Source organism: Schistocerca cancellata, chromosome 1 (assembly GCF_023864275.1).
Source record: "Schistocerca cancellata isolate TAMUIC-IGC-003103 chromosome 1, iqSchCanc2.1, whole genome shotgun sequence".
Classification (NCBI taxonomy): domain Eukaryota; kingdom Metazoa; phylum Arthropoda; class Insecta; order Orthoptera; family Acrididae; genus Schistocerca; species Schistocerca cancellata.
The window spans coordinates 340007970-340035047 of NC_064626.1; the positions used below are offsets into that span (position 1 = coordinate 340007970).

General features: G+C 41.9%; 1 protein-coding gene across 1 annotated transcript in view; it reads right to left on the minus strand.

Annotated features, from left to right (window-relative positions):
* Positions 1 to 735: 735 nt before the first annotated feature.
* LOC126174959 (transcription factor Ken-like) overlaps positions 736 to 27078 on the minus strand; it is a 212909-nt gene continuing 186566 nt past the window's right edge. The window contains exons 2-5 of the mRNA XM_049921460.1: positions 24335 to 24660; positions 15034 to 15252; positions 14533 to 14931; positions 736 to 6732 (exon numbers count right to left, since the gene is read on the minus strand). Of these exons, the coding sequence (XP_049777417.1) occupies positions 5461 to 6732; positions 14533 to 14931; positions 15034 to 15252; positions 24335 to 24631 (2187 nt within the window). The 5' untranslated portion in view covers positions 24632 to 24660 and the 3' untranslated portion in view covers positions 736 to 5460. The remainder of the gene's footprint in view (positions 6733 to 14532; positions 14932 to 15033; positions 15253 to 24334; positions 24661 to 27078) is intronic.

The window sequence follows — 27078 nt, forward strand, 5'->3', positions numbered from 1 at the left end:
ATGGTGTTATATATAAAGTAAGCCAATGACAAAGCAAAATATCAAACAACAAAATTTTCATTGCATTCATTCTTTTAGTTCCAAGCAGGCCTACTCATTGTTTCCCGTAAAGCAGAAAGATGTATCCTCCTTGGTGACTGAATTATTTTTTTCCAAGTTTATTATTTTCCAGAGGTTCACTGGATGTTCTGCATAATGCTAAGTGGTCAAGAATGAGAAAATTTTAAAAAATTTCACCACTATATTATGAAGGCAGGTGGGTACAAGAATAAAGCAAAAAATAGAGTGAACAGTGTGCAACAAGAAATATATCCAGTTTCTCCATTTATTTAAACTTCTGTACACTTTGAAGCAAATAGTAAACACCAATTTGAAATACCTGCATCTTTTTAATTGTGATGACTATTGATCATATCTTCCATACATGATTCATGACAGATAGTATGGTAAGCTGTTAATGTTCCAAAATAAAAGGTTGCTGAATGATGGAAAATTTGATTTTGTTTATTAGGCACATGAGCAACTGCACTAATAAAGCAACATACTCTCAGAAATAGAGTGGAACATGAAGAGACCACAGAAGTAGTAATGAAAAAATTATATAATTATTGGGAATCACTAAATTGTTTCAAAATGAGTCCCCAGTATTTTCTCAAACTTATACTGAGATCATGTAAGACTCCAAAAATTTCACAAATAAAAAAAATTGCCTTGAATTTTGTATTAATGATAAGATCTCTCTCTCTCTCTCTCTCTCTCTCTCTCTCTCTGTCAGGGTCACACATTCACACATATGATACCTACAGAACTAGCATTCTGTGATTCTGTGGTTGCTTCTGCTTATTAATGTAAGATTCCACTCATTCTATAGCCCTGAGGGCTTTCCTACAAGATGGGATTTGCAGAACAAGGCATATGAATGATTGACTGAACAAACGAACAGAGACAATATTACTTTCCGTCTTCATCAACCAATAATTGGCACCATTAATACAGCTCCTCCCTATTTCAGAATATTTCTGCTTCCTGTTCTGTGACTTCCTTGGAAAATAAAGGCAACCAGCAACAGCTTTGCAGAATTCCATTGCATTTGTACGCCAGTAGGAGAAACTACATAAAAGACCCGGACTTGCATTCTGCTTAAAATACTTCCTCTTAATGTAACAAATGGACTCCAATCTGCAATAGTTGAACAGAACAGATTTATGATTCTGTCATCTTAGAACCAGTTTACCCACTAGGTAAACTATGTGGTCTGTCATAATGCAACAGATTTTTTTCAAGAGATAGAATCCTGAATAACTCTATTTAATGTCACAAGTTTCAAGTATTCTTCATAACGTTCATTATGGAGTCATCAAAGTACAGCATAATGAAACCACTGAAAGTAGTTCTTACATTATCTCTGCAGGTATAAAAACTGTATGGCTCCTTGACTTTCAAAACATGTTGTATACTACTCAGCACCTAATATAAGTTACATTAAAGAATGTAAAAGAAAAGAAAAGACCATCAATTCTCAGTTTGTAAGATGAGTTGATCCTTAAAGATTTTGCAATTCACACTGTTGAAATAGTGAGCAATAAAGGAAAAAAGAGATTGTTTATTTCTTCTGAGAGAGGAAGTGTATCCTGTGAATTACTGTAAGCATCTGGTTGTTTCAGTATTAGAGAATCTGTCAGTGTACCAGCTAAAAATTTTCAGGGTATCTGTTCTAATTCACTGCTGCATAAGAAACAGCTTCAGTAAAATGTCACCTTATTCTCTGTATTAAGTTCAGAATGTTACATTATTAATTGCAATTTGTGCAGATAGTCCACTGTAAAAATATGTACATTTTACAATAATTTTATTAAAACTAAAATCTTTGGTGCAAATGAAATATACATTTGTAACATGATATGTTTTGCACCAGCCACATGATCAGGGTTGGTCCAAACATGTTTGTCAATATTGATGTCAACAGGTAAAAATGTTGTTGAATCAACTTAAATCTTTAATTATGAGAGAGCCTGACCCCCTACAGCTATCCAGATTTAAATAATAACAGTAATAATAATTTTGGAACATTGCCAATTCATTATTTCCTCAGTACATCAACTGCAAATAACAGAAGAGATCACATTAGCCTTGCTGCACTGTGATGCATATGCAGTAGTAATGGAATCCAATCGGTGGGAGTTTTCTGTTCTTTGATTCCACACTACCTAAAATAAGAGCAAAGTGAAAGGAAAATCAACAAGTTCTCAATTACGAAAACTATTTCTCTAGAAACTGGTCTCACTTTAAGTTAAACAGAATGTTTCCTCAGTTTTCAGGCTCAAAGAAGGAAATTAATTTCTTTGAAAAGCAAAGCAGCTTTCATGGCAAGGCTGAAATGAAGTTGCGAACTACCTGTTGACAATGACTTGCTACTACATTACTCCTAAGTGACATCATGTAAGTTTTATTTACAGCATTAACATTCAGGAAAAACTAAAAAAACAGAGATAGAAATAGAATGCTGCCACAAAAACACCAAGAAGCAGAAAGCTTGTAATATAATTATTGATGTTGAACCAAAAGAATACCTATGCGAAAAAAGTCAGGTGTTTTGAAAAATTTATATTGTAGGGAGGCTGTGAGTGAACTTGAAACTGAAGCCAGTTTGACATTACATTAAGCTGCCTTCCATGTAATATGATGGTGAATTATCACTCAACAGTAGGAAATAAAAAATAGAGAGATGACATTGAATTTTTTGATCCAGTGAAAAAAAAATTTTAATTTAAAAACCTGATTTTTTTAAAGTTTGTTGTTTCATGGCAGCATTTATTTCTTTGTTTTGTATCAGAAGAAAAATTCACTTGCTTTTTTTTTTAAAAAAAAGAATACTTTGTCAATCAATAATACTCATTCACATTATCATCATCTTTCAACAAAAATTTTTAAATCATAAATTTCATCTGTAATAATTTATGACAGTTTTTGTTTAATTCATTACTTGAAGGCACTTTACCATTTCTGATTTAGGTCATTATTTTAACAGCGAGTATAAACATGTTCTTCTTAAAAATATTTTTTTATGGTAAAGGCCACTTATTTTGCACTCATTACTTCAAGAATACATTATAAATAGTTCATCACTTGTACCTTATTCACTAACCTTCACCAAGAAAAATTAGAACAATAAGAGAAACAGTACACTATTCTGAAGTATGAAATCATTTTTTTCATCTACAATTTCATAAATTATTGTTTGCTAAGACTATTTAAGAGTGAGAAAACCTGTCCAGTTTATCTTCTGGTAGAAATGGCAGTGATAGTTTAAGTGCAGATTCAGCTGAACACAATAGGTTGTCAAGAGAAAATGATGTACACAAGAGTGCTCTCATGTTACTATTACGTACACAGCTAAAAAGTATATGCTATTATTCACAGTACTGGCAAAAGGACAAAACTAAAGAAAGAAAAAGAAATGAAAACTCAGTTTAAAACTAATTTTTTAGATGAAACTTTAAAATCTGGCCATGTAAAAGTGTGGTAGCCATCATTTGCGATGTATCCTTGATCAACACACTTTAAATATTATAAGTCCATTGGTGCTACAAAGCTAAATGAGTTACCTCTAGAGGCTAAGCTGCATGCAGTCTTTACCTTTATGTCACTATTCTCCTAAGAAAGCAATGTTTCTAAAATAATCCCACAAGAAAAACATTAAAACATCTAACATAACAACATTTTCTTAACAATTTAACAAGATAATTCACTCTTTCGCTGAGTTCAAATCATGTTGTACTGTCTATTCACATGATATAAATTATTCATTGGGTGAAATATAAGTTCTTGTAGACTGAAAATGAGGTATAAATTATCAGTACGAGGTACTGAACACTACAAAATATTTCCTTTGAGTGTGACACTATGCACAATTCAAACAACATCTTCTATTGTTCTTTAGGGGCACTAGGGCACCAATTTATATTAATAATCGCATCCTGTGCTTTCTGAATTCAGTCCTATATGATACAGAATAAAATATTGCTTTTGGAAACTACTGAGGTATTCAACACAGCCATCATAGTAATACACTGCACATATACATACATCTAATAGTATGGAACATTACATTTAGAATTAAGGCACTTCTCGATGAAAGAGTTCAGGGGTGAACTCTTTCATCATGAAGTATGCTGGGAGAAACTGAAGTATCACAAGGCACTTCTCGTTTACTAAACAGGTACAAAACCATAAACAATATGTTATCATTTCAAGCAGTAGCTGCTGATTAGATTTTGAGTGTCCTGTAACATGCATCACATTGTAAGATCTGAGGCCCCAATCTCGTGAGAAACAGCTGTTATTCAAATCCTTGAATTTCATATGCTATGCAACTTTTGCTTATAGTCTATGTGTTATTGTAGTCCATAGTGACAAACAGAGAGGCAAAATGTGATTTTATTGTTGATTCTTCATGCATTATAAAGTTGACTATATAATATAAGGAACTACCTTGTTTTATATGTGGTTGTGTAGGTTCTCAATAACTTACAGTTTTCTGGCTTTAGCTATTGGCAACATGAACAAATAAACAAAGCTTGTTGCTTTACTTTTCCAATCAATACTTTTCATGTGAGCCATGTAATTTATTATGCACAATCAGTGCAAATGCTAGGCTAATTTATCAAATGCATTTGTTTGGAGTCCTGCCATCTTTGCCATATCACTAATGGAACACTGAGAAAAACATAGGTTTCTATGAATACAGTCCTGCTATCTCATGTGAATGTGTGCCTGAATAGACTGCATTGGGATCCTGTACCCTAATGCTTCAATTTTTCCAGCCCAAAGCTAAAATGGTTTTGGTCCCATAGAAGAAAAATGCAAATAAATATTACAAATCAATATTTGTAAATCTGATACAGTGAGTATTTCAAGAGACAAGCAATTTTAGAAATTAAGGGGCTCCAAAGTCCTCCTGCCGCTCTCCTACATGAATTTGATTTTGGGAAATTGGAGGCTCATACCCTTACTCCTTAATCTGTTCTTTAAATTTCTACTGCATAATTTTGGTTAGCAAGTTGGTGCTAATTTATCATTTTTAAGAAGAAAAATAAATCACACACAATTAGCAGTTGTCTTCAAGACAGGCATCAATATTTTTAAATAAATGATTATAAGAACCATTGTCCCTGTTTACTATTTTTTTCAGTTTGTTTTCCCTTAATTCTCAGGTTCCCTCTTATAAACTCACCAGAAAGTAATCTAAGTGACAAAAACGTGTTTACAAAACTGCAGCTTCAACTGTGAAAGCAGTAATTTTCAGGACAATGTGGTACATTCACAGGTATTCACAGTATGAAAACAGTTGGAATTTGCTCCGCACTGCTTATTAATTTACCCTGTATCATATCACTCTGAACATAAGAAGCAGTAGCCCACCACAAATGGTGACTAGTGGAGCACAGGATGCGACACATCCTATCCATGGAGGTTTTTGCTCAACAGCAAATTATTGTGCGGTCCTGACAAGTGTCGTATGAGCTCTTGTAGTGTTTCAAATGACATCTGGCAGAAACAGCAGCTGAAGCGGCCTTCACCACCTTCGTTGATGACATTCCTATGCACAGAACACAAATGCTTGAGGAGGTGAGCCTTCTGCTTGAACATAGCAACACACAGACGACAAGCGAACGGCTTCTCTCCAGTGTGCACTCGCAAATGCGTCTTTAGGTTCCAGCTCATACCAAACTGCTTGCCACAGTACTGGCAGCGGTACTCACGCACAGCGACCACTTTGTTGTTGGATGCAACCACAGGCTTGACATCGGCTGCTGCGGCAGATGCCGTGGTGCCTGACTCACTGTCTGCTGTAGCCCCAGTGCCAGCACCAGTACCACAGCCACCTCCAGCAGAGCGAGCTGCTGCTGCCGCCAGCGCAGACACAAAACCTGCGGTGCCACCTCCAGGTGTGCCACTCCCATCGTCTACTGCTGCTGTTGCCGCGGTGCCCGCACCTGCGGCTACCAGAGACCACGAGCTCCAGTGTGGGACCTCCCCACGTGGCACCAGATCCAGTGGCTGCTGCCCTCCACCAGGGGGTGGAGGCGGCTGTGGTGGTGGTGCTGCCTGCTGGTGGGTGTGGTGATGGTGGTGATGGTGCCGCTGCTGGTGGTGGTGGTGGTGATGTTGCTGCTGGTGGTGGTGATACTTGTCATCAGGCCCTGGAGATGAGCGATCGGGAGCAGCGACAGCCGTTGGGGGTGGAGCAGGTAAATAGGGTGGTGGTGGGGGTGGGTGTGCCGGCAGCAGGCGTGGGCTGGGGCTGCTGTGCAGGTGCCTGTGGTGTGGCACGTCATCCAGGTAGGATGGGCACAGCGGCACGAAGGGCGGGTTCTGCGCTGGCGAGTTGTGAAAACCTGGCCGGCGCTTGCGGTGAGGGGTCACCACATAGTTCTCAGGCGATGTGCGGATGAGTGGTGCATCATCGTCAGCTGCCACCCTGACATCCACATCCGGGTCACTATACACGTCCCCAAACATCTGTTTCCGTTTGACACGCTGCGCTGCCACCAGCAGCTGCCTCTTGTAGTCCTGATGGTGTTGCGGCTGTTGGTGGTGGTGATGTTGGTGGTGGTGGTGCAGGATTGTGTGTTGGACTGTCTGCTGACGTATCTCACTTTCATTCAATCTGTCTCGGGAGTTCTCCTGTGGCTGGGCTGGGGCACTGCTCGGGCGGCTCTTGCACGGCATCTGCAGAGGAAAGGAACTCCTTTATTTAGCTGTTAGGGTAATTTCGGCATAGAACTTGGGAGAAAAATACAAGCTGCACGTAATATAATGGTAATAATAATACAAATAATAGTAGTAGTAATGGCCTATTAACCTACAAGATCGTATCATGACTCATCTAAAAACACGTATAACAACAAGTCAAGTGTAAACTGGGAAGATATCAAATAGGATTCTAAAATGGTTTGTCACCAATAGAACAGATGTGACAGTTTTGTTTGTAACAAAAAACTCTGCTATCAATAACAATTTTCCTTTTTTATTTACTGCATGATGTATTTCTGGAAATAATTTCCATTATCAAGTTTGTTTTTCACGTAGCCCAACATTTTTGGAATGATGTTTGCTACATGTGAGATGCTGGACTGTTCTGGTGCCTTTACTGTAGTATAAATGTGTGCACTTTTGAAGCTCTTATTGTAAATATTGACTTATTTGGAAAAGAAAAAATCAGAACTTGGAAGGGCCATTGTTGTTTACTGCATAATGTCTGACGTCTGCATTGTTACACAATGCATTACCAAACTGTTAATGCTACCTGGTACGTCCAGAAACTGTTCATTACAAATGAGAGTCACATCACGAGAGACAAATGACTGTATGTAAAATTTCAGCAAAGTGGAGCAACAGCATGCATTGCCTTGATAACTCTGTCATGAGTGCATGTGATGTTGGGTGAGAAGAAGACAATCAGCAGAGGCAGTGCAATTTCCTGACCACCTTAATCATCTGAACTTTCTCCCTGTGTAATTTACTAATGAGGCACGTTGAAGGGTCATGTGTGCTCAAGTAACCCTCACAGACTGGCAGAGTTACATCAGAAAACTGAAAATGCTGTTGCTGCTACCCCTCAGGCAGAGTTGCTATGCGTGTATCTCAATCTGAAAATTGAGTGCAGCACCAAACAAATGTCAATGGTCGCCATTTCCAACATTTTCATGATGTACATTAACAAGGTTCAATCCATGCCAATTTTACTGTAGATAATTTTCTGGCCAGTTTTGTTTTGCCCAGAGGAGGACAATACGTATCAATGTTCATAGCTTTTAAAAAGACATAAAACATCATTGACGCTGTTACGTTACTTAACATACTGGCAGAAATAGAAGTTGATGAAAATCTAATAAGGATTATTGAACAGCTGTGACACACACAATCTTTCAATGAAATGTTAAGTGTCTCTCTAAATCCTTTGAAATTACAACAGCAATTTCACAGGGAAATGGGCTCCCATCACTCTCTTTCAACTGTGTATTGAGGCAAAGGATACAAAAAGTTACATGGAATCAAAATCTTGGATTTTTTTTGAACCTTTAGAGTTTAAGAGCAAAAAGAGTGGGGTGAAAATAAACAATCTAGTTTTTGTAGATAACATAGTCATAATGAAAGAAGATTTTGAAACAGTAACTGAAGAAATTAATATGCTGAAAGAAGTAGCAGAGCAAACTGGCTTGAAAATATTTAAAAAAAAAAACATGGATATAGTCAAATATCAACATTAAACAACAGACTCATGACATTAAAGTGTTGGATAGCTTTAAATATTTGAGTGAATGGATTACAGAGTATGGGCCAGATAAAGAAACCTTGAAAATAAGTGCCAGAGAAATGGAAATAGTTCTGCAAGATAGACAAAACAGTTTACAAAAGGTATCTTCCATAAATACTCAAATTAATTGTTACAATTCTGTAATAAATGCATTGTGTCTATATGCATTTGAGTGTTTTAACATGTTGGACAGATGTTTCAGGAGAATAAGGAAGAAAAGATGAAAAGATCTTTCGCAATGTAATTGGTTCAAATAGTTAAGAAGGGGACTAACATAAAATGTTAAAACAACAAAAGTATTCTTAAACAGAAAAATGCACAGACATGACGCACAAACTGTGGTGTCACCGCCAGACACCACACTCGCTAGGTGGTAGCCTTTAAATCGGCCGTGGTCCGTTAGTATACGTCGGACCCGCGTGTCGCCACTATCAGTGATTGCAGACCGAGTGCCACCACACGCTAGGTCTAGAGAGACTTTCTAGCACTCGCCCCAGGTGTACAACCAACTTTGCTAGTGATGGTTCACTGACAATATACGCTCTCATTTGCCGAGACGATAGTTAGCATAGCCTTCAGCTACGTCATTTGCTACGACCTAGCAAGGCGCCATGTTCAGTTACTATTGATATTATGAATCATGTACAGTCAAGAGTGACGCTCATCATTAATGGATTAAAGTTAAGTACTCCACCAGCTACGTCCGTTTTTCTAAATTCTAATTTCCTTGACCTGTTCCAGACCTCACACCAGCCTGCGTGAGCTAAAACGCATGCCTTTCGGCTTCCTCTAATAACCCTGTGTTGGCTCTCCTGCCAACCCACAACACAAACAGTAACTTCAATTTTGTGAGCACATAAGCAGAATGAATGGTTGCAAATGGGCGAAATGTATTGTCAACATACTTGACTTAAAATCAAGAGGAACTGCCCAATACCACTTCTGATAGCTTTGTCCAAAATTCTTAAAAAAGGAATGTATTCAAGAACAGCATCACATATTTGTAAAAACCAAGTACTAACAAAACATCAGTTTGGTTTTCAAAAAGACTTTTTAACAGAAAACGCCATATATGCTTTCACTAATCAAATACAAGGCGTGTGTTTTAAGTGAGGTACATTTGAACATAAGTACACAACAAAAGGTTATTTCAAAAAAGTAAATTTATTTTCAGAAAGTACATACTTCACTCTATTTTTCGACATAGTTGCCAAGTTTGTTCAAACATGTATCATACATCTCAACCAATTTTAAAATACCCTCATCAAAAAAACTTGCCGCCTGCTCCAATAACCAAGAGTTCACTGCCATTTCCACGTCGTCGTCATCATTGTAACAGCTGCCACTGAGGTGTTGTTTGAAGTGGAGGAACAGGTGGTAATCGCTCGGTGCAAAATCAGGACTGTACAGGGGTGGTCTAAAACTTCCCAGCTAAAACTGTTCAATAAATCGTGGGTCTGACCTGCAGTGTGAGGTCTTGCATTGTCATGGAGAAGGACAATTCCCTTTGACAGTATGCCGCATCTTTTGTTTTGAATCGTTCTGCGTAGCTTTCTCAGGGTTTGACAGTATGCTTCTGCATTGATAGTGGTTCCTCGTTGCATGAAGTCGACACCACACCTATCCCAAAACACCGATGCCATGATTTTGTGCTGGGACAGGGTCTGTTTGGCCTTCACCTTTACAGGCAAGTGTGTGTGTCTCCATTCCATGCTCTGTTGCTTCGAGTCAGGCGTGATATGCAAAACCCATGTTTTGTCTCCAGTTACAATCTGACTCAAGATGCTGTCACCTTCTTAGTGATAATGAGTCAAGAACTTCATCGCACACTCAAATCTTTGGTTTTTGTGGTCCTCTTGGTCCTCTGTTATGAGTTTTGGGACCCAATGGGAGCACAGTTTCCTAAACTTTAGTTGTTCAGAAACAATATTGTAAAGCACTGATCTCAACATGTCACGAAATTTGTTTGAGAGACCTGTTATTGTGAAGTGCCTATTCTCATGAATCCTTGCTTCAACTGAAGCCACCAAATTGTCTGTAATCAAAGAAGGGTGATTGGTGCGGTCCTCATCAAGGACATTGTCACGGCCATCTTTGAATTTCCATACCCACTTACGCACTTTGCTTTCACTCATAACAGTATCACCATACACTTTGCAAATCTGTTGATGAATTTCTTGCTGACAAAAACAGTATCACTGAGCGTACCTCACACGCAGCAGGCGAGTTGATAGTCTTAAACATTTTGAAAGTACAGAAGAGAACCGTACAGATCAGCTACAGTGCTGAAACTGAGCACAATTGTCCCTGAGGCATGCTGGTACACGATGCACATGCTTGTTGTGGTATGCGCAAGAACTACTAGTGTCAACAACAAAATGGAGCTTACTTAAAAAACATACCTTGTATTAAATGCTCTGAATAATTGAACATCACATTGGGATATTTTATGATCTCTCAAAGGCTGTGTGAATCATGAAATTCTTCTAGATAAGTTTAAGTAATGGGGTGGGGGGGGGGGGCAACACACAAATGATGTAATTCACATTTAACTGGAAGAATCTAGAAGGTTGAAATTAACGGTACAGATGGCTTTCTAAAACCAGCACACTCCTCTAACTGGGGAGGTAACAAGAATGGTGTCCCACATGGTTCCGCTTTGGGTCCCTTATTGTTCCTAACAAATATTAACCCTTTAACTGCTCTAGACGTGTTAACATGCAAACAGAGCACACAGGGGCAGGCACAAAGGCGTGCGCGTTAACACGTCCAGAGCAGTTAAAGGGTTAATGACTTGCCACTCTGTAATCATGAACATGTAAAGCTGGTTCTTTTGCTGATGATACAAGTGTAGTAATCAGACCCAAGAAACAAGAATCAGCTGAGGAAATTGTAAATAATGTGTTTCAGAAAATTATTAAGTGCTTCTCTGCAAATGGAATGTCACTAAATTTTGAGAAAACACAGTACATATAATTCTGTGCAGTAAATGTCACAACAACATTGATAAATATAGAATGTGAACAGAAGCCTGTTGGTAAGGTGGAATGTTCAAAATTTCTGGGTGTGAGCATAGATGTTGGAAGGAACATTGATAATCTGCTGAAATGATTAGGTTCAGCTACATATGCTATTGGGGTTACTACAAATTTTGGTGATAAACTTATCAGCAAATTAGCCTACTATGCCTATTTTCATTCACTGCTTTCACATGGCATCATATTTTGGGGTAATTCATTATTAACAAAAAAGGTATTTATTGCACAAACATGTATAAGCAGAATAATAGCTGGGGCCCACCCAAGATCACCTTAAAGACATTTATTTAAGGAACTAGTGATATTCACAGTATCTTTGCAATATGTATATTCACTTATGAAATTTGTTATTAATAGCTCATCCCAGTTCAAAAATAATAGCAAAGTACATAGCTACAACAGTAGAAGAAATCATGATCTTCACTATTCTGGGTTAAACCTGACTTTGGCACAGAACAGGGTGAATTATGCTGCCACAAACATCTTTGGTCATTTCCCAACTAGCATTAAAAGTCTGGCAGATAGCTAACCAACATTTAAAAACAAATTAAAAGAATTTCTGAATCACAGCTCCTTCTACTCAGTAGACAAACTTTTAGATATTAAGAAGTGAAGAAAGTTTATTTTAAACTGACATGTTCCACATTACATCATTACAAAATGTTTTAGTCGTGATCTATGAAACAAGTATTAACTTGATGTAAAGTAATGCTACTGTGGTCCATGAACATCCAAAAAGATCCAGAGGAAATGGATGTAGAACCTAAAATTTGGGACTCCCCGACATGAGTACTGAACGACAGGTGCCAAAATCAGTGAGTTCCATGCTAAAAACAGTGAATTGATGAAAAACATCTGGTGAATTAATAAAATAATAAAAATAATTATTGTTAATGCATTTCTTCATGAATATCTCACGATATAAACGACTGTAACATTTAATAAAGGACTGAGGCCTTAGTACAACTTCTTATGGGGGTGATTATGGAAAAACATAAAAAAGTCATAGACATAGTTATCATACTATTGTAGAGCAATAGTTACAGTAAAACTTAAGGTACACTTATATTTTAGTTTCGAAGTTTGGGGCCTATATTCATGATAAATAAATAAGGTCTTACAAAGGGTACGTGAAACTACTTGGAAATGTGCAGTGTCCTTAGAATATGGACACATGAATGCTGTGACTAAATTTATAAGCAGGTAATATACAGTATTTAGTGCCAGTAGCCCGCCTGTTTGCCTTTTATTGCTTCATTATTTTATAGGGGGTTGTCACAGTTACAGCAGATCACTGTGACCTAAAATCAACTATTGTGTGCATTAATGGTAGTCCACATTTTTGTAGGTGGGTCAGTCATCTATAACTGAAGTAAAGAATAACACTGAGCATGTGGATTGTTTATCATGTAGAAAAACCAACACAATAGTAATTACAATTGCACAGTTATATGTTTTGTTACTGGCTGGACTCACATTACAATATCCTGTCCTCCAGAATTAATGAAATTGAAGAAGAGCTAAAGAGATAGACAGAAAGAGACCTCTATGATGTATGATGCCAGTAGAAGCCACAGTGTTTCAGCGTTACATACACTGCTCCAACATCTGATCCTTGGTTGTCATATGTAATTAAATGAATGCACAAATCCCTATGGGTATATTGTAGGGCTGTTTGACGAAGAATGTTCAGGAATCAGATCCCACAGGCCTTCTGATCTTCCAGCAAGGTAACGACTCGAAACGTAATGTATCTGAGCTGCCCCAAAGACTCCACTACGAACAGTCCTTAGCCTGATCAAACGCCTATTGGCAAAAATGCATATGAAGGTACCACAAACAGCAACACAATATGAAATCAGAAAACTTTTGAAATCAAAGTCTAAAATACACATTACTGAAGGTCTGCAAATCTCTAGTCATTAGCTCAAACATGAAAGTTCAAGTTTCATGGATGTTTATGGATCATTCTGATACCAAAATACAGGGATTGGACAAAGCTCTGGAAACACCATGTGAAATGCGTGCTTGGATATAAATACATATGCTTGCCAAGGCTGCAGATGGAACTGTTATATCTGACAATGGATGGAATTTGTACAATGTCCTCAATATATTGCAAGTGTCAGTCATGGTCAGAACATTGTTCTGTGTAGTTGCAAGTGCATTATGTTGGAGCTGATTGAGGGAACTCCACAACAAGAAGCTGTGGGGTGAGCTGGAGTTACAAAACCCTTCATCAGTAATGGAACTGATCGTAACAGGAAAATTTGGTGCCAGGGCTGTAAAACCTGGACTATGCTGCATGTGAAGAATGTCATTTGGTTAGATGAATCCTGTTCACATTGTTTCCAACTTCTGACTGAGTTTATATTCCAAGAATGAAATGTGGCAGGGGTTTGGTGATGATTTGGGCAATTGAGAATTTGTGGGACAGCTGGCCACAGCACTGATATCCCTGTCAGTGCCTTCCAGAACTCACTGATTCTCTCCCTGCATGTCTCACAGTGGTCCTTGCTGCAAATGGCAGTTATTCAGGCTTCTGACAGATAGTCACATTAATGTGACTGGACAGTGTATTTTGAACATGTAGAAAATAAATACGAAGAAATTGATAGATCTCAATGTCATAATTATAAATACTTCAAAATGACTCAATATCCACATTTCGGGCAGTATTTTTGGGAGAGTTCCCTTGATTTGGAAACAAATGCAGCATTTAGAAACTGCCTCTCTGCAGTACTAGCTCACTGACATTTAACAACAAAGAGACAGACGCTACTGGCTCACCTGTTGTTGGTTAACATTATTTGTATGGTACTTCTTTAAATTTGTGTGTGTAGGGGGGTGGGGGGTGTTTTTCTGTATATCTTCTCTTTTGGTTTCCTGGTTTCTGTAGCTCAGCTCAATGAGATATTCAGTTGCTGTGCACAGTAATCTTTTGTTTCCTTTTGCCTGGAAAATGATGAGCTTTTTGTTTGTGGAAATACTGGAGAGTGTCGAGGGTGCTATCTGGCTGCATTCCCTTAAGTTGTTGGAACATTCAGTAATGCAGAGCAGGGATTTATACAAAGACATGTTGTACCAGCTGCGGTAGTAGATGAAATATGGAAAGAGATGGGAAAAAAGGAACTGGCGAAATAATGCGATATTCCGGTCGGCACCGCAGCTAACCTCTGGCACGCCGTCCCTGCTGTCCGCTTCGTCAGCCCCCCGGCTGTCGCCCTCGCCTTCGCCCTCGCCGGTGTCCCTGTCCGCGTCTGGTGCCGACTCGGAGGACCTGGAGTTGCGCAGTGGGCTGCGCGAATGTGCGCGCTCGGCGTCGGCCAGCGACAGGTTGACGGGGTTGAGCGAGCTGCGGCGCCGCTGCGGGATGCCGCCCGCTGGGGGTGTCGGCGTCGCGCCGCCCCCGCCTACGCCGTACCCCTCGCGACTCTCGTCCTCGCTGTCGGTGCGCCCGCCGCTGCCCGCCTGCGCCGCCGAGTCCTCGCCATCTCCCTCGGCATCGGCGTCTTCCGCGTTGGCATCCTCCTCCGCGTCCGTGTCCGAGTGCAGCTCCTGCTTTATGGCTACCTGCGCAGCGCCGGGGAGCTGCGGCCCGCTCTCGGTAGCAGGGAGGAGTGGAGGCGGCGGCGGCGCCGCTGCCGCCTCCGCCGTGACGGCCGCCGTCGCCACCCCCGCATCGCTGTCGGGACTTCCCTGGGGGGAGTCTGCGACCGCAGGTGCGGCCGCAGGGGCCGGACTCGAGCCCGACGTCCGCCTTCGAGTAGCGGAGGAGCAGCCAGCTTCATCGATTCTGGCGCCATCTTCTTCCGCCTTTTTTTCTTCGTGGACGAAGTCCGATTTTATTTCGAGTAAGGTAATTAGTTCCTGAAGGCTGGCAATGTCACCCGCCTGAAACAGAGACAATATCGAGGTATAGAATGAGTCGGGTCTGGGCGTGAACAAACTTAAAAAAAAAAAAAAAAAAAAAAAAAAAAAAAAAAAAAAAAAAAAAAAAAAAAACGATGCACTATGAAGGAATTATCCGGATGCGATGGAAGCAGATAGGTGTCAGGTAAATGTACAGACAAACAAATGATTATAATTTCAGAAAACAGGAATGATTTATTCAAGAGAAAGAGCTACACAAATTGAGAAAGTCAGTAAGCGTAGGTACACCCCTGGCCCTTACACAACCAGCTAGTCGTCCTGGCATCAGTGATAGAGTTCCTGTATGTCCTTTTGTGCCAAATTCGGTCCAACTGGCGCGTTATATCGTCAAAATCCCGAGGTAATTGAAATGCACTACCGATAATGCTCCAAACGTTCTCGATTGGGGGGAGAGATCCGGCGACCATGCTGGTTTAGCTAGGACTCGGCAAGCTTGAAGACAAGCAGGAGAAACTCTGGCCGTGTGCAGTCTCGAATTATCTTGCTGAAATGTAAGCCCAGGATGGCTTGTCTTCAAGAGCAACAAAACGGGACATAGAATATCGTCAACATACCGCTGTGTTGTACAGGCGCTGCAGATGAAAACCAAAGGGCCTGCGATAAAAAAGAAAATGGCACTCCAAACCATCAATCTTGGTTGGCGGGCAGTACGGCAGTCGACAGTCAGGTTGCCTTTTCACCGCTGACGGAGGGGGGGGGGGGGATTACAGGCTTGAAGACGTGTCCAGAGACGCTGACGCTCCCGACTGTTGTGGGATATCAATCTGACTGTAGTCCGCCACACGGCGCGGAAACCAGGAATGGTGGTCTGGGGTTCCATTTCACTGGCCTTCATGGCAAGCCTTCCTGGGCTCACCTTTCAGAAAGGTAATACCCGCCCGCACGTGGCGAGAGTTCCTACTTTTTATTACTTGCCGTCGTGTTAGCCAAGTCCTACCTTTGCCAGCATGGTAGTCGGATTGCTCCCCAATTGACAACGATTGTAGCGTTATGGGCGGAGCCCTCCAATCAGCTCGGGAATTTGACAAACTAAGGCGCCAATTGGACAGAATTTGGCACAATATCACTAAGGAGGATATTCAATACTGTATAAATCAATACTACTCCGAATAATTGCTTGTATAAGATCCAGGTCTAAGTCGAGACAAGGCCCCGGGAGTAGACAACATTCCATTAGACTACTGACAGCCGTGGGACAGCCAGGCCTAACAAAACTCTACCATCTAGTGAGCAAGATGCATGAGACAGGCGAAATACCCTTAGACTTCAAGAAGAATATAATAATTCCAATCCCAAAGAAAGCAGGTGTTGACAGATGTGAAAATTACCGAACTATCAGTTTAATAAGCCACGGCTGCAAAATACTAACACGAATTCTTTACCGACGAATGGAAAAACTGGTAGAAACCGACCTAGGGAAAGATCACTCTGGATTCCGCAGAAATGTTGGAACATGTGAGGCAATACTGACCCTACGACTTATCTTAGAAGATAGATTAAGGAAAGGCAAACCTACGCTTCTAGCATTTGTAGACTTAGAGAAAGCTTTTGACAATGTTGACTGGAATACTCTCTTTCAAATTCTGAAGGTGGCAGGGGTAAATACAGGGAGCGAAAGGCTACTTACAATTTGTACAGAAACCAGATGGCAGTTATAAGAGTCGAGGGACATGAAAGGGAAGCAGTGGTTGGGAAGGGAGTGAGACAGGGTTGTAGCCTATCCCCGATGTTATTCAATCTATATATTGAGCAAGCAGTAAAGGAAACAAAAGAAAAATTCGGACTAGGAATTTAAACCCATGAAGAAGAAATAAAAACTTTGAGGTTCGCCGATGACATTGTAATTCTGTCAGAGACAGCATAGGACCTGGAAGAGCAGCTGAACGGAATGGACAGTGTCTTGAAAGAAGGATATAAGATGAACATCAACAAAAGCAAATCGAGGATAATGGAATGTAGTCGAATTAAATCGGGTGATGCTGCGGGAATTAGATTACATCTACATCTGCATCTACATTTATACTCCGCAAGCCACCCAACGGTGTGTCGCGGAGAGCACTTTACGTGCCACTGTCATTACCTCCCTTTCCTGTTCCAGTCGCGTATGGTTCGCGGGAAGAACGACTGTCTGAAAGCCTCCGTGCGCGCTCTAATCTCTCTAATTTTACATTCGTGATCTCCTCGGGAGGTATAAGTAGGGGGAAGCAATATATTCGATACCTCATCCAGAAACGCACCCTCTCGAAACCTGGCGAGCAAGCTACACCGCGATGCAGAGCGCCTCTCTTGCAGAGTCTTCCACTTGAGTTTGTTAACCATCTCCCTAACGCTATCACGGTTACCAAATAACCCTGTGACGAAACGCGCCGCTCTTATTTGGATCTTCTCTATCTCCTCCGTCAACCCGATCTGGTACGGATCCCACACTGATGAGCAATACTCAAGTATAGGTCGAACGAGTGTTTTGTAAGCCACCTCCTTTGTTGATGGACTACATTTTCTAAGGACTCTCCCAATGAATCTCAACCTGGTACCCGCCTTACAAACAATTAATTTTATATGATCATTCCACTTCAAATCGTTCCGCACGCATACTCCCAGATATTTTACAGAAGTGACTGCTACCAGTGTTTGTTCCGCTATCATATAATCATACAATAAAGGATCCTTCTTTCTATGTATTCGCAATACATTACATTTGTCTATGTTAAGGGTCAGTTGCCACTCCCTGCACCAAGTGCCTATCCGCTGTAGATCTTCCTGCATTTCGCTACAATTTTCTAATGCTGCAACTTCTCTGTATACTACAGCATCATCCGCGAAAAGCCGCATGGAACTTCCAACACTATCTACTAGGTTATTTATATATATTGTGAAAAGCAATGGTCCCGTAACACTCCCCTGTGGCACGCCAGAGGTTACTTCAACGTCTGTAGACGTCTCTCCGTTGATAACAACATGCTGTGTTCTGTTTGCTAAAAACTCTTCAATCCAGCCACACAGCTGGTCTGATATTCCGTTGTTTGTTTATCAGGCGACAGTGCGGAACTGTATCGAACGCCTTCCGGAAGTCAAGAAAAATAGCATCTACCTGGGAGCCTGTATCTAATATTTTCTGGGTCTCATGAACAAATAAAGCGAGTTGGGTCTCACACGATCGCTGTTTCCGGAATCCATGTTGATTCCTACATAGTAGATTCTGAGTTTCCAAAAACGACATGATACTCGAGCAAAAACATGTTCTAAAATTCTACAACAGATCGACGTCAGAGATATAGGTATATATCGGTCAGATATACAGTAGGTCTATAATACGAAAGGAGATGCTTAAAGTAGTAAATGTGTTTTCCTTTTTGGGGAGCAAAGTAACCCATGATGGTCGAAGTAGAGAGGATATAAAATGTATACTGGCAATGACAAGGAAAAACCAAGAGATGAATACACTAAACAGATTCATAAGGATGTAGGTTGCAGTACGTACTGGGAATGATGAAGCTTGCACAGGATAGAGTAGCACGGAGAGCTGCATCAAACCACTCTCTGGACTGAAGACCACAACAACAACAAGATCCAGAGCTGGATTAAAGCGTACTGACTTCCTCAATTTGTGTAATTTCGTCTCTTGAATAAATCATCCAATGTTGTTTTTTTTTTTTTTTTAAACTGTAATTACTTGTTTGTCGGCAGATGTACATCACATCAGCCAATCTCCGTTCCCTTCCGATAATTCCTTCGTGATATGTCTTCTTTTTTTTTTTGTCTTAAAGTGCACTGTGTCTCATACTCATCGTCGCAAAGGTATTTTCGAACACTATAGCTGCGGACAGTTTTAGATGGGTAGTGCTACGTAATTTGCCGCTTAAGACCGGGCCTGAACATCACGTTTAACCACACTGGCATCCTAAGCAAGCAATTCCGCTGCAGCCGCTATCAGTACTACTGTTTTGGGTTTGCGTTGCTCTTTCTTTTCTTTTCTTACTATGAAATCAGTGGAGAGACCAATGCTAGTCAAGAGCGTATCGAATGCGTAGCGGGACAGGCCACCGCCAAAAGGGGGCACAGAGAAGGTGCAAAAACTGGACGAAGAAGCCAAAAATAAGACTTTTTGAGAGTTAATTGCGAGAGGTTACGTCGGTTCTCTTACCCATCGTGATCCTATCTGCTCTCTACAAGAAGATGGCTTTCCATCGAACCGACCCTATACGCACACTGTTGTCACAGTGTCATTTCGTCCAAGTAGCGTCAGAAAGAAATGCCTACTACCGAAGAGACGTCTATCGCTAACGTAATTTGTGCGGCAACGATGTACTTGGTGAACACAGCTACCGCCTATACAATTAGCTCTTGTTCAACGACCGAACTCGCCCTGTCACTTCACTACGGTGTAGTGGATGATGAAGAGCATTGACAGTTTCCTATTTGGATATTTTGAAGGCTGCTTCAAAGTATGAATTATGAGAAGCTTATCCAAAAATGAAGATAGCTTTGGAGATATTTAAGACAAGGCGCTTATCCAAACAACGAAATACTTTTGGGCACATTTAAGGCAGGTCCACCATTTTTAACGCTATTTCAGTAAATTACATATGATTAATAACCTACCTAACCCATTAAGGACCAAGCATTAGAATAATAAAAAAATTGAAAATAATGTTTATTTGATCTAATTGTACACTAATATAGAGATAAATATACAAAAAATATACAGGTCCTAATTAAGGTACAGCGAAATGCTGTATTTACGCAACTTTGGGACTATAAGGAGTCTTATTTCGTTCTCTTATGAAATGTTTGAAAACAGTTTGAATGGAGATGCACATTACATTTTTTGCATCTGTAAATTGTTGTACTTTTACAAAACCTACATCTTATTCTTGCTTTGTCTTCCTCCTCTATTATTATGTGGCCTACATCGTCATAGCGTATTTCTTTCGAAAGAGAGCATTTGGAGGGACGTCCGTAAGTGCATTTTCCTGTGTCCTGAGGGGTTGCAGTTTTTCTCTTTCCTTCATTCTCGACTCCAGTATCTTCTGATTTCGTTAGGGGCATGCGTAAGTATGATCGAAATTCAAGTTGTAACACATTTCCTTCATTTGCAAGATTGTATATTTTCCATGAATTCACAGAACTCAGAACTCGCCCAGAGCAGTTGATTTGGGGGGAGGAGACCGAACTGCGAGGTCATCGGTCTCATCGGATTAGGGAAGGATGGGGAAGGAAGTCGGCCGTTCCCTCTCAAAGGAACCATCCCGGCATTTGCTTGAAGCGATTTAGGGAAATCACGGAAAACCGAAATCATGATGGGGATTGAACTGTCGTCCTCCCGAATGCTAGTCCAGTGTGCTAACCACTGCGCCACCTCGCTCGGTATGAGTTCACAATTACACTGCCTACCAAGTTGGTGAAGAGAAGCCACCACCATTTCTTGCCTCTTATTCGAATTCTGTAATTGGCAGTTGTCATTCCACTGAGCGCAGAGGTTATTGATAATGTTCGAAGGAGCTTGGAGAACTCTCCAAAGAAATCCTTGCGTCAGTTGCGCCAGGAGACAGGCATTTCATATGGCACATGTCAGGGAGCTGCGAAGAAATCGGCACTGCGACCATACTGTGGGTACATGATGCAAGCATTGCAAGAAATAGCTCATGAGAAAAGAATGTGTCACTGTCGATGGTTTCAGGGGTTTCTTATTCAATGTTCAGACATCATCTCCATAACCTGGTTTACAGATGAGGCATGGTTCCATCTGTCCCGTTACACCAACACGCAAAACAGCAGATACTGAGCTGGTGTAAACCCTCATATCATCCACGAATTACCATCGCATGAGGAAAAGGTTGGAGTGTAGTGCGCGATGTCAGCTTCCAGGATTGTTGGCCCCACTTTCTTCGACACAGCCGTAGAGATTTCATTTCACGCGGGCATCTTCAATACATTTGTGGAGCAGCTGGATGACGACCGACCAGCTCACAAAACGTTATTTCCACGTGTCACACGCCTAACGCCTCCATGCAACTGTAGCCAGTTTCTTTCATGACCGAATAATCTCAAAAGATTTGTGGCTTCCCCCTAAACACCTGACCTGAACCCCCGCTCGCCTCCCCCTCCCCCCACCCCCACCGGATTTTTACCTCGTCGAGGTACCTTAAAAGCCGAGTGTACAAGAATAGACCACGGACAACACTGCAGAACTCCGTGGGGCCAGAACACACGAAATAGCCAACATTGGCGAGAATACAATTAACGGAACGTCGCGGAATACGGTGAAACGAGTACAGTCGTACATAAGTAATCTCCCAATTGTTTATTATAATCTCCAAAAATTGGAAATGTGAGTCATTACTAGTTCAGATTTTATGACTCAATAAAGTAGTTTAGGTGTATGTAGATCGCAGTATGATATACCATCGAATATGACTGATGACTCTAAAATATTTCTGTTTGCTGATGACACTGGCTTAATAATGAAGGAAGTTGAGTGCAACATAGATGAAGTATCAAATACTGCTTTTCAAGACATAACTTCACGGCTTCCGGAAAATAAATTTATGTGAAATTACAGTGAGACTTCGATTTCACAGTTTCTAAACACAATCTGACTAAAACTGACATTGTGATTACACAAAATGGGCATATAATTTGTGAATCTGAATAATTCAAATTTCTAGGTGTTCACGTAGATAGCAAACTGCCACGGGAAGACTATGTTCGGGATTTTGTACAAAAACTGAATTCTGCTTTATTTATCATTAGAGCAGTACCTGCAGAAGGCGATGGTTCAACATGAAAATTAGTCAACTTCGTCCATTTTCATCGGTTATGACATACGGCATTTATTCTGAGGTAACTCTTCCCCTCCACAAAGGGTATTTTTGGCTCCGAAACGGGCAGTTCGAGTAATATTTGGTGTAGATTCGCGGACCTCTTGGCGACCCCTGCTGAGGTCTGGGAATTCTGAGACTGGCATCTCAAGATTTATTTCCTTTAATGCCATTTATTGTTAACAACATAATCTAATTCCGAAGAATTAGCAGCTTTCACTCAGTTAGGTAAGCGGAAATCCAATCTGCATTTGGATCGCACACCCTTCACTTTTGTGCAGAAAGGTGTGCAGTATTCTGACGCCTGGGACATTCCATGGATTCATGGACTCTATTGATCTACTGAATATGACAATAACTAAGTAAGGGCTATATTACTTGGAAACTGGAAAGTCACTGAAGTATGGGAAAAAATATTCGGCGTAGTATAGAAACTTGTGGAATTCCATTAGCCGTGCAGCCCTCCCTATATTAGAAAGCAGATGAAGTGACGTAACGATACTGTAGTATTAGCGGCAGCAGCAGCAGCGGCAGCAGCAGCAGCAGCAGCAGTAGTTGTAGTAGTAAGTCTGGTACGGAAATCGCTGTACAAAAATAACTAAAATGACATAATCATTGATGTAAAAGACATTCAGGTATATGCAGAGGGGTCCAAAAAATGTATCCACTGTTTAAAAGTCCATAAATTGACGGAGCTGTCTCATCTTTGGTAGTGTAATAGTTTGTAGTTCCGGCAATCGCCACACAAGCGTAGTATTGTGTTGTTTTGTTTTGTCAGATCACAGCCGCCAGATAGTGTTTTGTTCTTAGTTGCACCTAGTTACTCGAGTAAACATGGCTGGCGCAAGGCTTACATTCGATGAAAGGAAGTCAGTTTTGAAGTGGTATTTTAAGTACGAAAACATTAATGAGGTTCAACGGCAATGGCGAAATGAGTATCAAACAGAGCCACCGACACGTTTAACGATTCGTCGCATTCGAGACAAATTTGAAGCCGAAGGCTGTGTTAAAGATGCACACAAACAACGATCTGGACGACCTGTAACAGTAACAAGTGTGTGTTACAACAATTCACTCGCTCACCACAGAAGTCTGTGAGACAGTGTGCCCGTGAAACTGGAGTGAGTCGCTCAAGTGTTCGGCGAATTTTGAATACAGCAAAGTGGAAGTGCTACATCCCACGATTGCTACACGCAACGAACGAGGACGACACAGATCGTAGAGTGGAGTACTGCGGGTGGTTTACTAACATGGTGCGCAACGATGACGAGTTTGCAGAGATGATTGTGTGGTCTGATGAGTCACAGTTCAAACTCAATGGGAGATGATTGTGTGGTCTGATGAGTCACAGTTCAAACTCAATGGTACAGTAAATTGCATTTACTGGGCCGCCGAAAATCCGAACGTCCACGTAGGCAAAGCCGTGAATTTGCCAGGAGTAAATGTGTGGTGTGGGTTGTTTTACCGGGGCTTGATTGGGCCATTCTCCTTTGACAGCACAGTTACTGGTGAGGTGTATCTTCAAAAGCTTCAGACATCCATTTTACCTACCATCCGAGACTTGCATGGAGACGGAAGAGTTTACTTTCAACAAGATGGTGCCCCAGCCCGCTACCAAAATCGTGTTAGGGATAGGCCGTAGAGGTGCTGTGGAATATCCACCACGTTCCCCAGACCTAACTCCTCTGGACTTTTACCTGTGGGGAACACTAAAGGACGTCGTTTATCGACAAAAGCCACGCATATTGGATGAACATCGAGAATCCATCGTACATTCATGTGCAAATATCCAACTGAACACGTTGCAGTCAGTAGTTCGTGCAGCAGTTCGGCGGCATCGTTTGTGTGTGGATGTTAATGGTGACCATTTCGAACATCTACAGTGATATCTTTAAGTTGGACTTTAAGCTATACTTTCACCAAAAATGAGACAACTCCGTCAATTAGTTTGCAAGTTAGTCTGTAGTGTGTTGCTATCATTTTCACAGAGAAAATGTATTAGAATTGTGAACCAAATAGTTCTGCATCATTGCGAGAGAAAGCTACTATGAGTCACGGGATATGCTAATAAGTAACTAATTAACGGCTTTGTCACTTGCAAATCGGAAGGTCACTGATATCTCGAGGAAAGTGTTGTGTCTAGGACGGAAACGTATGGAACTCCCGCGACTGTGACGTGTTCTCCCACGGGCCAGACAGCAATTGGTGAGGCTGGTACGGACCTGCACGCAGGCCTCCCCGGTGTAGAGGAAGGTGAGCAGGTGGGCGGCGGTGCGCGCGTGCACGCCGGGCAGCGAGACGGCGGCCGGGCAGTGCGGCGGCGCGTCGCGCAGCGCGCGGCGCAGCAGCGGCGAGGCGGCGGCCAGCACGAGGCGGTGCGCGGGCAGCGCGTGCCCGCCGTCGCACACCAGCGACAGGTCGGCGCCGTGGCCCGCGTCCCACCACGAGCGCACCTCGTCCAGCACGCCCGCGCCGTGCCGCCCGTAGTGCAGCGTCAGCAGGCCGCTGCTGTCCAGCATCGCCGCCGGCGCGCGACTCCTCTTCTCGCCTGCAACACCACACGCCACGTCACGTCACCACGTCAACCGAAGCCAAAACCTAATATACACAGGGGCTACTTTTTTTCAACCGCTAATGGGTCGCGAAATTAAAACTACAGTTGAAATCCGAAGAAACTTTACGCAGATATACGAGGGTCACTCCAAAAGAAATGCACACCATTTTTGTAAAAATACAGTTTTCATTCAGCATGTGTGAAAGTTTTACAGTGAGTAGATGCATCCTCCCGCTTCTTTTCAAACTTACTTCAACCTGCTCCCGTGAGTGGTGCCGTCACAGCATGTCTTCAAGATGTCTGCTACACTTGACGTTCTTCAGAAGCAACGTGCTGTCGTAGAATTCCTGTGCTGTGGTAACGAGACAGCGGGAAACAACCACAAGAGGATGAAAAAGGTGTATGGAGATGCTGCTGTCGATCGCAGTACAGTTAGTCCGTGGGCAAGCAGGTTACGTGATGAAAGCGGGCACGGCAATATTGGGGAGTGTCCTCGCAGCGGCAGGCCTCGTACTGCACACACTCCAGACAACGTGCAGAGACTTAACGAATTGGTGACTGCTGACAGACGCATCACAGTGAACGAATCACGCTACGTTGGGATAGGGGAAGGAAGTGTTTGCAGATTACTGAAACTGTTGGAGTTAAAAAAGGTTTGTGCCAGGTGGGCTCCCAGGATGTTGACAGCTGCTCACAAAGAAACAAGAAAAACGGTATGCAGCGAACATTTGGAACAGTACGAGAATGGTGGAGATGAATTTCTTGGAAGAATAGTGACAGGTAATGAAACATGATTCCATCATTTTTCACCAAAGACGAAGAGGCAATCAATGGAAAGGCATCATGCAAATTCACCCGAGAAAAAAAAAATTCAAAACCACACCTTCTGCTGGAAAAGTTATGGCTACGATGTTTTTCGATTCCGAAGGACTCTTGCTTGTGGACATCATGCCAAGTGGAACCACCATAAATTCTGATGCATATGTGACGACACTCAAGAAACTTCAAGCTCGACTGAGTCGTGTTCGACCACACCGGCAAAAGCAGGATGTTTTGCTGTTGCGCGACAACGCACGGCCACATGTCAGTCAAAAAACCATGGAAGCGATCACAAAACTCGGACGGACAACACTGAAACACCCGCCTTACAGTCTTGACCTGGCTCCATGTGATTATCATCTCTTTGGGAAACTGAAAGACTCTCTTGGTGGAACAAGGTTCGAAGATGATGACTCCCTTGTGCACGCTGCCAAAAGTGGCTCCAACAGGTTGGTCCAGTATTTTACCGTGCGGTTATACAGACGCTGGTTCCAAGATGGCGTAAGGCAATTGAGAGGGGTGGAAATTATGTGGAGAAACGAAAATATTGTTCCTAAAGGATGTATCTACACACTGTAAAACTTTCAGACATGTAGAATAAAAGATGGATTAAAAAAAGAAAATTGTGTGCATTTCTTTTGGAGTGACCCTCGTACTAGGCAAACCGCACCCAACGGTGTCGAAGAGGTTGCCTAACCGTCTGGCACTACAGCAGACGCCAGGCTGGTTTCGTGTCGAAAGTTCGGACAGGTAAATTTCTAACGTGCCCAACGAAAGGACTCTTTGCCATTTTATTTACGCACATGTTAGTGTCCCACTTCCGCCAGTTATCGCAACAGGAGGTGGAAAACAAGAGGGTTGAAAAAGCGTAAGTACCCTTTACTGCTTCTGATCACCTTCAAATTTCGTCGAATGGTTTTGAAAGGTCCCTAGTGGTCTAATCCTGGCACGACAGCAAAAATTGCGGTCGCGTTGCACTCCACAGGGATGCGATCATGTTCAGTGGGGATGCAGCTCCACAATGTTGTTAGACAAGGGCTGACACGTAACCAGTGTCAAAAGGTGTCCTGTTGGTCATCGCGCTCCGAACTGACGTTTCCGACCGCGAAATGTGTGGAAAAGGCGTGGTTTCATCGATCGGTGACACACTTTATGTCACCCCCTGAAGCCTTTTCGTGTCGGTTCTGAGCGGTGGTGCGTCTGAAGCGTTTTCCTCGGCCATCCATCAGAAGACCGCGTGATTTCAACACTGAGTGTCGAGATTCTGACCTCCATCGCAGAGACGCCAAAAGAAGGAGTAAGATATGGCTAAGAGGGCCTGTGACGACATTCTCATCGTGTGACACGTTCACGGGGGCGTTGCCAGAATTGTGGTGAAATTTACTGCCAATATGACGTCATTAATCACCTTAAAGCTCACATCAACCTCTGAGCTGTGAACTTTTTTTCGCGTGTGACGATACCTTTTGCACTATTACTGTCAAAGGTCGTAGGCACCTTTCAGCGAAGTTTAAAACTTTTTCCTCTCAAAGAGAGGCAGTTATGCGGTTCCGAAAAAGTTATCCTTTAATTCTATTGCGCAGTGTAGTATGT